Source organism: Anguilla anguilla, chromosome 6 (genome assembly GCF_013347855.1).
Source record: "Anguilla anguilla isolate fAngAng1 chromosome 6, fAngAng1.pri, whole genome shotgun sequence".
Lineage (NCBI taxonomy): Eukaryota > Metazoa > Chordata > Actinopteri > Anguilliformes > Anguillidae > Anguilla > Anguilla anguilla.
Window position 1 is genome coordinate 870,188 of NC_049206.1, and position 12,343 is coordinate 882,530.

Sequence of the window (12,343 nt, forward strand, 5' to 3'; positions counted from 1 at the left end):
GTCTCCTGGGTGATTGTATCTCAGGTCCAGCTCTCGCAGGTGTGAGGGGTTTGAACACAGAGCTGAAGCCAGAGAATCACAGCCTCTCTGTGTGACTCTACAGCCTGACAGCCTGCAGAGAGAAGGACACACACACCTTACACACATTAATATAAACTAACAGGGCTGTGTGTGGCAAACACAAAGCAGTGTGCTACACACCTTACGCACATTAATATAAACAAACAGAGCTGTGTGTGTCAAACACATAGCAGTGTGTTACACACCTTACACACAGGTAAAGATAACCCAAAAGGACAATGTATTTAATTCACTTCATTTTGAGGAATGTATAAATTCAACCTATTTGATTTGATGCTTCTCAAAAAGATGTTTTGTCTAATTCATGTCAGATCAACAGGCTTTAAAGTTTGAAATTATAAAGCAACGTGTGCGCCATTGGATTTCATGGGTCACGATGAGGTCATTCCGAGCGTGTTGCTCATCTTAAAGCTGATATAGTAAATAAGGTAGTGTTACACGGTATACCGAAACTTCTGTACTTTTTCGGTACTTAAAAGAAAAAACGGTTCGGTATCAGAATTTTCCGACTTTTAGGTCAAATGTAAAATGTGTCTCCCGCATTACTGATTGAGAGAGTAGCATGTTTCTGCAGTAGCGAAGGCTGCAGTTTCAGGACCGCATTTCTAGGAAGCTACTACTTTTTCGTGACCTCAATAATAATAGTATTTTCCAAGAAATTATGAGAAATCGTTGACAACGTTTCGTCAGGTGCAGCATCTTTTACTGCTACAGAGTAGCCTATGTGTAGGTGAATGCAATGATGAGAAAAAGTTTGGTTACGCTGACCTATAAAACGCTATTCCTAAAGCAAAAATAGACATGTTATACATCGTTAGAAAGCTTATACTCTCACCTACTGAATAAATGAATTGTCAATAAAGCCAGACTGTTCTAAAAGGGCAACGACGCCATAAACAACACGTGTGGTATTACGCACAGCTAATTTGAAAGGTTCCCACGCATCACACATGCGCGTATATTTCACAAACGGATTGCCCAAGACAATATATGACCACTCAGTCTCAAAAGCGACATCTCTACGCGTAAAACCAATGGTAAGGTTTTATATTTATTCAACATTTAGTCACAGATATTGACTGCAGAATGACATGGTATCATTTTGTAAAATGTTTTAAAATTGTTTATTTCATTATTCAGTGAGCAACGTTTTCACTGCTGTATTGGCATATCTTAGGGCTATTGTCGAGTTTATCTTGTTGCTATGACGGAATACAATTTTTGAGTGGTGAAAGAATATTCTTTATGAATGCCCAGATAGACAATATTGTCCATTATGTCATGGGTGGGGGTCTAAAATGAGCGTCACACACGACCGCGTTTTTGGTAACATGCAGCAGTGAAGTCCCGTCTCTTCACCTGCACAAAACGCACCCAGGCACGAAAGCTAGCACCGTTCCTTTTCCTGTAACATTGTGTACTCGATGTCCTGACAGGCTGGAGTTTGTGCAACCTGCAAGAACACAGTAATTTACCATGATGATACACGGTGAAATGCAATATAAAACTACTGAAAAAAGACCAACTCACTAGCTATATCACGACCGCTCAGACTCACTACCACTACTGCACATTGGGCTAAGGCAGAGGCAGTGAGCCACTCCCTTCTGTTACGTAATATGAGGAGATGTTGGGGGGAAAAAAGGTGTTTTTAGGAGCTTTGCTCAAAACGGCCACTAGTTCCTCTGAATTTGTGCCCTTATGTCTTGTAAAAATTATTAAATCCTGCATTAACTTTTCAAATGGTCAATTTCAGGAAAGGTTAAGTATACATTGCGTTAAAAAAAAATTAACCTGCAAGATGCTCTTTAAGGTGATTTCAGTATCGTTAGGTACCGAGTATCAAATCAGTATCCTTTAAGTTTCAGGTATCATTTCAGTATCCAGTATCGTGATACTAAACCTGGTATTGGTATCAAAGTCAAAATTTTGGTACCGTGACAACACTAAAATAAGGTTGTAGTAACATAACTAAATGTATATGTATGAAGTTGTTTCTTTACATTTAGACAGTTTATCATCTGTATTTTTACAGGACATACATTTTAATAGGTAACGATGTTGCTGGGAAAGCGGAGACATATACAGACGTATACAGTGACGTCCACAACACTCCCATTACTCAGGTATGCTCTTATAAGTACCTTGGTGTCCATATTTACAACATGTTTACCTGGCAAGCCCATGTTGACAGCCTATGCTCCAGGCTTTTTGAGAAGGCTCAGAGTGTGGGGTTGACCAGAAACATATGTATCTGTTCTACCAGGCAGTCATGGAGAGTCTAATCAGGTATGGGATACAGGCATGGTATGGTAACCTCTCAGTACAGTTAAAATCTAGGCTTGCCCATCTTGTTCAGACTGCCATGAAGGTCACAGGGAGAACACCAGTCCCTTCAATCTGTATACGAGCAGTCTGTGCTCAGAGGAGCACAGAGAACACTGGCTGATCCATCCCACGTCCTCCACTCTGAGTACAAGTTTTTACCCTCTGGCAGACGATATAGAGTACCCAAGTGGCGACTCAATCATTTTAAAAACTCATTTGTGCCTTCTTCCATTAACATCTTAAACAGTAAGGACATAGTATGAGCCATAGAGGCCATAGTCCCCAAAGGGACTTTGCTAGTATGGACGGGTTGTGCAATATGTTGTTTTAAAGTTTTTTATTTTTTTTACATTTATTTATTTATTTATTTATTAACAGCACTTGAATGTATGTACATATGAATAATGTAAAATGTAGAATGACATTTGTTAAATGCAGCGATACTAAGCCCAAGAAAAATTTCCCTAAGGGGACAATAAAGTATATTGTATCGTATCGTAATGACGTGGCTCTCTAGCCAATGGAAAAGCAAACCGGTTCTTTGAAGGTTCGCAAGTTGAACCAACTGCGAACCAGAACTAGCACCAGCCCAGAACCAGCACTAGCACCAGCCCAGAACCGGCACTAGCACCAGCCCAGAACCGGCACTAGCACCAGCCCAGAACCAGCACTAGCACCAGCCCAGAACCAGAACTAGCACCAGCCCAGAACCGGCACTAGAACCAGCCCAGAACCAGAACTAGCACCAGCCCAGAACCGGCACTAGCACCAGCCCAGAACCAGAACTAGCACCAGCCCAGAACCAGCACTAGCACCAGCCCAGAACCAGAACTAGCACCAGCCCAGAACCGGAACTAGCACCAGCCCAGAACCGGCACTAGCACCAGCCCAGAACCGGCACTAGCACCAGCCCAGAACCAGAACTAGCACCAGCCCAGAACCAACACTAGCACCAGCCCAGAACCGGCACTAGGTTCACGTTGGTGGAAAAGGGGTATGATTGAGTGGCCAAGGTCACTCACTGTTTGCACGCTGGTATTTCTTGCACACTTTATTTTTGGTACTTATTCGCTGTACTTATATGCTGTACTTTGCACGTGTACATACTGTTTATCCTACTGGTTTAACTGCTTAACTCATACCATTTTTAACTTCTGTAATTTTTATATCCCTTACCCATTATTTATTTAGATGTACATCTGTCAATATTTACTTATTTATGTCGAGACTGTTCATACTGTACATAACACCTGGTGTAGTTAGACGTCAGTTTTTGTTTTTCCTAGGGCTCTGTTAATGTTTATGGCTTGGTTCTACAGTGCCTTTTTATTTTTGCCTTTTTATTTTTATTTTATTTATTTTGTATCTTTACCTCCAAGAGTGATTTTGTTTTTGAATTTTACTTACTAACTCAAGGCTTCAGAGTGCGACAATTTTGGTAATGGCAAATGTAAAAAGTTAGTCTGGAGCCCTGTTACTTTTTTATTTCTTACTTCCTTGTGCATTGTTGCACTATGCTTTGTAACGTGAGCTATTGGACACCTGAATTTCCCTCAGGATTAATAAAGTACCTATCTATCTATCGATCTATCTATCTTGTACTCACCCCAGTCTCTGCAGTTTACAGTGTGGGTCCTCCAGTCCAGCAGAGAGCGCTCTCACTCCTGAATCCTGCAGCTCGTTGTCTCTGAGCTCCAGATCTCTCAGCTCTGAGTGAGGAGAACGCAGGACTGAGGCCAGAACATCACAGCAGCCCTCTGTAAGATTACACCAACAGAGCCTGTGGAGAGACCACACACACAGACAAATACACACGCATGCACAACACACAGGCACACACACAGCCACACACACACACAGCTGAAATTCACTGCTGATTGTGACACTGTGCACATTGGCAGTCACTATGTCATTTCTCAGTTGCTTATGCATTCCTGAGATGTACACAAAAACTTAGAGGGGATTGTGTAAATCAGGCTCATAAAGTATTCCAACTATTCCACAAAAGTCTAAGGCCATTGCTGGGCTCCATTAACCAACAAAAATAACTAAAAATCAAGGTTGGGTGCCTACTGCTAGGATTTCATTGCCAGACCCTTTCCATATGATGATTTTCAAACATTAATTTAATCTGCAAACACAAGAGAATTTTTGCGGGCACTTTACCTCACCTGACATGTTCTTCGTGCCACAATCACCTATACATTTTAAACACATTCAATATTCATCACTATGAATTGATTAATAAAACTGTCAACGTAAAACCCATTAGCTAAATACAATACTGTTATCTTATTATTCTGTTATTAAATAATCAGGGCTCGATGGAAACGGTTGCCCGGTTGCCCTCGGCAACCAGATTGAGTCAATTGGCAGCCATTTTGTGGCCTCTGGTTCCCCCTTTTGGCAACCACCTGTTCAGTTTCTTTATTTTTTTATATTTAACAATAAATAAAAACCTACAAAACTGTAAAATCTCATTTCAAAAGAAGTCAACATTTATTTGGTTGCCTCCGTAAAGTTTCTACTGCGCTAACATTACGTTCGTGCGCAACACGACATTTCAGCCATTGTGCGGCCACCTTCCACACACGCGCGGCCAGCCTGTTGCAGTGGCGAAACAAATGAAATTGTTTGCCTGTGGAGTAAAAAAGTCAAACGATAACCCGTCAACATCACAAAATAATCCACAGGATGACCGCAGGCCTGCCGAAACTGACACAGCCGAACCCGAACGGCTGTTAAAAAGTCCTTCATACATGTTATGAAATTTTCTCTTTGCATTCCATATTAAATTAATAACGCTTGTTTTGCGATACGGGATGAATAACATAATTAAAATAATGACGTTATTTACCTCAACAACAAAAAAAGGATTGTGTGCCCCCCCCCCCCACGGTTGTGGCCCTAAACAACTGCATAGAGCGTTTATGCCAGCGGCCGGCCCTGCGAACAGGCACACCCATACAAGGAGCGATGGACACCACCATTCGGAAGATGAACGCCGCAAATCGGGCAATCCTGATCAAACTATTCAACTCAGTTTACTACGTTCTCAAAAGCAAAGACCCCTTCAGCTCTTTACCTCGTCTGCTGGATCTCCAAATCAAGATCGGCTCTGATCTGACGCGATTGACAAGCTACAGATCTGATCAGGCTTGCAGAAGGTATTTATTAGAAGTTAATCTAGTAAATGAATAACCTTGCAAATAAATGTGCAATCTTAATGTTGTAACGTTAGTGTATTGTTAAAAGTTTTTTTTCATTAATGAGTCTACCTGCTGTGTGTGTATGAGAGCGAGTGAGATTTGTAATCAATGTGTTTTGTAGCAATAGCCTATGAAAAAATAAGGTGCACTGATATAGGAACTGCGTTGTATTGTAGCTAAAAGAGATACACACACCTAGTTTACTTTTAAACAGTAATTTATTGTGTAGGATTCATTTTTACATTGTTTCATATGTGATTTCTGCAGGCTTACTCCATACATTGTGGAACACATCTGGCAATCAATCGTCACCTGCCTAGAAAATACAACAGCAATGTCTGTTTTATTTGATGGGGCAACGGAGGTAGAGTGTCCAGGAGGTAGAGGTGGTTTATGTAAGATATGTTAGTGATGGGGAACCCAAGACAGTGTACTTCAGCCTCCAACCTCCAAACACACACATGCCCAAGGAATTTATGAAGCCATAGAGCAGGCCTTCGTGGACCACAAAATTGATGACTGCAAAGAGAAGCTTGTGGGAATGGCCTGCGATGGAGCAGCAGGAAACCTAGGATGGAAAAACAGTGTGGCCACCCGAATTGAGGAAAACGCAGAATATGTGGTGAGTGTACATTGTGTGGCACATCGCCTGGAGCTGGGGGTCAATCAGGCTATCAAAGACAACCGTCTTCTGGATGATCTGAAAGACATCCTGAAGAAGATCCACAAACATGAAAGCTCGGAGGGAGGGGACAGAGATTGCCACTTCACTGGAGACAAAACTCTTAAAACCAAACAGGGTGGATGGCACATGCTGGACTCCTCATATGAAACGTGCTTTGGAAGTCCTTGCCACATCATATGAGGTACTTCTGGCTCATTTTGAGCATGTGGCAGAAGCCAGGCCTGGCCAGGCAACAGCTGAAGTTTGTGGAAGAACAGCATTCCTGAGAGACTACAGAATTGTACATTTTCTCAATTTCCTCAGAGACTTGCTGCATGTCATCTCAAATCTCAGTCTTGCTCTTCAAAGGGAATACCTGACTGTGAATGGCATGCTGGATGCATTGGAAACAGCAAATCTGTAGCTCACTGCACTGAAACAGTCACCAGGCAGCAAGTGGGCAGGATTCACTGCTGCTCTCCAGCGAGAGCCAACTGGTCTTAAAGCCACTTACAGCGGTGTTGAGCTGACTCATGGGAAGAGTGACGACAACACATACACTGTGTGCTACACACCTTACACACATTAATATAAACTAACAGGGCTGTGTGTCAAACACATAGCAGTGTGTTACACACCTTACACACATTAATATAAACTAACAGGGCTGTGTGTCAAACACATAGCAGTGTGTTACACACCTTACACACATTAATATAAACTAACAGGGCTGTGTGTATCAAACACATAGCAGTGTGTTACACACCTTACACACATTAATATAAACTAACAGGGCTGTGTGTCAAACACATAGCAGTGTGTTATACACCTTACACACATTAATATAAACTAACAGGACTGTGTGTGTCAAACACATAGCAGTGTGTTACACACCTTACACACATTAATATAAACTAACAGGCCTGTGTGTGTCAAACACATAGCAGTGTGTTACACACCTTACACACATTAATATAAACTAACAGGGCTGTGTGGGCCCCGCCCATTCCAAGTACGGCTACGGATACAGGTAATTTAGTTGGTTGAACAGATAGAGATACAGATACAGGTAATTTAGTTGGTTGAACAGATAGAGATACAGATACAGGTAATTTAGTTGGTTGAACAGATAGAGATACAGATACAGGTAATTTAGCTGGTTGAACAGACAGAGATACAGATACAGGTAATTTAGTTGGTTGAACAGATAGAGATACAGATACAGGTAATTTAGTTGGTTGAACAGATAGAGATACAGATACAGGTAATTTAGTTGGTTGAACAGATAGAGATACAGATACAGGTAATTTAGTTGGTTGAACAGACAGAGATACAGATACAGGTAATTTAGTTGGTTGAACAGATAGAGATACAGATACAGGGAATTTAGTTGGTTGAACAGATAGAGATAGAGATACAGATAACAGGTAAATTAGTTGGTTGAACAGATAGAGATACAGATACAGGTAATTTAGTTGGTTGAACAGACAGAGATACAGATACAGGTAATATAGTTGGTTGAACAGATAGAGATACAGACACAGGTAATTTAGCTGGTTGAACAGATAGAGATACAGATACAGACAATGGTGTACTTGCTCATCCCTATTAGTTACCATAGTTTAGTTCATAATTACACAGTTACAAAACACAGTTATTTGTTATAAAATCTGATAACTATTAAGACTTCTTGTATCATTTTCTTACAATTTTCATTAAACAACGTTACGCTCAAGTTGACACTTGCTGCTGCTGCTGTAAGTTTAGCTTTGGCTTTGACCCAAAAGGCCCTAGTTAGATAGCCAACCTGACCAAACTTAGTCTAACTTACCCCATGAACCAGCCTAGCCAGCGAAGCCAGTGAGGAACTAAGCAACTTATTTTCTAAATGTGTACACCAATATATAAAAGAAGACCAGGTAAAAACCTAGTATGTGGCTGGACCGGCCGACCAATGGTGTAACTTCATCACTCAGTCACTCAGTCACAGACACTCCCGTTTGTAGGGCTGGCCCCGCTGTTGCGGTCCAGCCAATAAAATACTAGTTGACGTAAGAATGTTGTATCTAACTTCCTGACCGGTATTGGTCAGACCTGTAATAATGTATCTGCCAACAGCTGAAGCACCACCAGATGTGTGTACGCAACTGAACTGCATTGGGATGGCAGGTATGCCATCCCGCCAAGTTACGCCATGGCGTGGTGGCATGCCCATACCTATCCAGCAGGCTCAGACAGCATCACTGACCTTCATATACTGGACAGGATCAGTTACAGAAAATTAGAAACACAAACATTTTATTCAATACAAAATGTATCTCTCTCAAATCAAACTTAGCATTAGTTTAGCACTATTTATACTATAATATAAAAAGGGGTACAGAGCACTCATTTCATTGTATCATTTTCTAATCATTAATTATACATTGACCAGGAAGAATAATTGAGGGAGAAAGAGCTTTGAACATTTCAATGAGCTACAAGCACAAATTCTTTTTAGTTAAGGTCACACAGTACACAGCACTACTCACCCCAGTCTCTGTAGTTTACAGTTTGGACTCATCAGTCCAGCACAGAGCAGCTTGATTCCTGAATCTCCCAGGTTATTGTAGCTGAGGTCCAGTCTCTGTAGTTTACACTTTGGACTTATCAGTCCAGCACAGAGCAGCTTCACTCCTGAATCTCCCAGGTTATTGTAGCTGAGGTCCAGTCTCTGTAGTTTACACTTTGGACTTATCAGTCCAGCACTGAGCAGCTCCACTCCTGAATCTCCCAGGTTATTGTAGCTGAGGTCCAGATCTCTCAGGGGTGAATTTGATGACTGGAGAGCTGAGGCCACAATTTCACAGGACTTCCATGAGAGGTTACAGCTGCTCAGTCTGCAAAGAGTTCAGATAGTTTAATAATATCAGTATATATAAAACATGTAATATCTGAAATGTGGCAATGATAGTTTTGAGTGATGAAGAGTAGAATTGAGGATTTTAAGGTCAGTGATGCTCTGAGGAAGATGTCTGTGCCACACACTCCAGCTGCAGCACTTTGGACCTCAGAATCAGACATCCTGCCGGACTAAACTCTGACAGTTCTGCAGATGTGATTCTGAGCCAAATGGCCCGTCTTCTTCAGAATGCACTCAAGAACAGGCACTGGGGGTAGAGGTCACACTTTAATGGGGGATCGAACCGGCAACCCTCCAACTGCCAGACAACCGCTCTTACCTCCTGAGCTATGTCACCTCTGAGAATTAGAATTTCCCAAACTCTCCTGTTTTTTTCTTTCTATGTTAACACGCATTTTAATGTCCCGTTAACATGACATTAACGTCTCGTTATTTGCTCAAATGGCCGTCCATACGAGAATCAAGAACACCATCCCTTCGATATCCTCCATTGTTCCTGTGTGTGTCGCGGTGAAGATGGTGTCACGGCAGTTTCATGCGGCGTCGCTATGACGACCAGCTACATTGACGGGGGTACTATCTGCAGTGGAAAACGAAGTGCCTGGTACCAAAGTGAGTAGAGTCGAGTCGAGCCGGTACCATGCGGTGGAAAAATGGCTTAAGGTGGAGATTCTGGGTCAGGCTACACCAGAATAAAACAGAGGCCAGGGTGGTATTATTGGCCTTGTAACATGGTGCATTTACTGCCTGACTTAGTGTCCTAACATAGAAACACAAACATTTAATTCATAACCAAACTTATCTCTCCCAAATCAAACTCAGCATTATTTTAATCATAATTTTGAAAAGATGCATTATGCTCTCAAGATAGCCCAAACTAAAAATTTAAAAAGGGGTACCGAGCATTATCTCTTGCCGTTTTATAATAATTATTTATGCATTGAAAAAAGGAAAAAGCGGGATTCCCCCATCTTTCAAACACATGGCTGGGATTCAAAGATTTGTTCTCAACTTACAATTAAAAGCAAGATCGTTTTATCTTCATAAACAGTTTGGCGAGTACAGCAATAACTAGAACTTCATCAAACTGAGTCCGTGAAGAAAAGGTGCATTTACTAGTCCAAGTTAAGGGCAAATGTTGATTGTAGTGTGTGACCTCCTGTGATAACCAGTCTTTTGTAAGTTGTGTAGTGTACACAAGGCATTGGTATTTTCATCCTAGAAACGCTCACACTACCCGACTTCCAAAAGACTGGTAATCACAGGTGGTCACACACTACAGGATTCATGATCGTAATAAACTAGATCTCGGTGTGCTGTGTTGTTGCAAGAACACGTGCAGCAAATGTGCACAATGTGCTCAGACACAAGAATCACTATATTAAAGCTCAATAAAATCATTCCACATGGCAAAAATAGTTATGCCTCTAGTTGATTCACAGTGTCCACTAAATAACCCGATAACTACAGGCTACAACACATAGCTGCTGGCTCAACCCCCTTCTCCCAAATACAAGTAGTAATTTTACTGTAAATAAATTCCCCTGCGGGTTATTGCTACCTATGGTTTACTTGGTGTAGAACTGGGTTTTATATTCTAGCCTACTTTGGGTAGTTAAGTGCCAATTCTGTACTGTTCCATGTGGAAATACGAGTGTTTGTGTATCACACACTACACAAACCATTCCTAAAGACTTAAGATAAAATGAAACCAGTTAGATATTCTCGCAAGAGCTGCAGACGGGCTTGTGGCTGGATTGGGTGAGTCTCTGACCGTGTCAGATCAGGAGACTGTTGGTCAAGGGTGAACGCACTGATCAAGCAAAGACAGGATTTTTGTTGAGATTGTCTTAAGACCTTGAAAATTAGTCTGAAACTACAAACTCCTGGCTAAAAACATGTAATGCGCACAAGGCATAACCACAATAATATTCATAGCAGTCAGCACCAGACGAGAAATCTGACATTTCATTTGTACAGACAAGTTACCAAACCATGCTGATTATGCCACATCTGATTATGCTCTCTAAAACTGCACGGTAAAGAGAAACATGAACTTTTGCTCAACTCTATGAACCCTGAGTCCCAGTAAAAAGCACATTCGCTGTAGTAATCTAGAGCAGAGACTCCAACTGAGTGAGTCACCAATGTGGACCCCAAGATATTTATTCGAGCAGACCTGTGCGATGGCTTGGGTATAGAAGACAGGCCTGGGATCTCCCACTGATCTACAGTCAAACACCACCTCCTCTGTCTTCTTCACATTTAAAATCAGACGCTTTGAGTAACACCACTGCACAAACCTGCCTATTTCAGAATGCTATGCTACTAGGCTACTGCCCCTGTGCATTAAGCTCAGAGAGCGTGATGACACAGTTCCCAGGTTGGCTGCTGGTGCACTCATTTTATCTGGTGTGAATGAAACGGGGCAGCTAACACAACCTGATGGGTCTCTGTGCTGACTGATCCAGGCTCAGAGAGCATCACTGACCTTCATATACTGGACAGGATTATTTAAATAAAATTACCCTCTTGTTATAGAAGGATTAACACCCATTTGTTTCAGTTTTGCATTCAAAAGTGAAGTATTAAAATCTGAGCCAAAATCAAACAGTAAGCGTGCAATACTAGTGATGGCATCGTCTGTACCTCCCCTGTGCGTGAGAAAACTGAAAGGGATCTGGGAAAGGTTTTACCTCCTTTTTAAGCAAGCACACCATAATCCTTATCAAACACATCAGAACATGTAGTGTTAATTCTCTGAACATGTCCTTAAAAGAAGTGCAGATTTGGCCCTTTCATTTTCTTTGAACACATTTGTCTAAAAAGTGACTGAACCTTATGAGGCTCAATCCCCAACCGTGCATCCTGCACAGTAACAGAGATGAACTGTAGCACTTCTGCACTCAGCAGAAAAGCCCAGTTTTGTAGGTGGGAATGAGATGTACTTCATTGTGAGTACAACTCACCTTCATCACAGGGCCAGTGTGTGAAAGAGAGAGGGGTAAAAGTAAGGATTTTATTAGAATTCATAGCAGGTAGTGAATAATGGAGATGAATGAAGACTGCAATGTGTGACAGACCTGAAACATTTTACTGTCCAGGTGGTCAATCTTTTACCATGTCAATCAGACAATCAGCATCCAGTCATCACCTGTG

The 12,343-nt window shown here is 41.6% G+C and overlaps 1 protein-coding gene across 1 annotated transcript in view; it reads right to left on the reverse strand.

Annotated features, from left to right (window-relative positions):
• Nucleotides 1–12,343, reverse strand: part of LOC118229520 (protein NLRC3-like) — a gene marked incomplete at its 3' end in the record, with an annotated part of 18,305 nt that continues 5,962 nt past the window's right edge. The window contains exon 4 of the mRNA XM_035421551.1: nucleotides 1–112. Within this exon, the coding sequence (XP_035277442.1) occupies nucleotides 1–112 (112 nt within the window). The remainder of the gene's footprint in view (nucleotides 113–12,343) is intronic.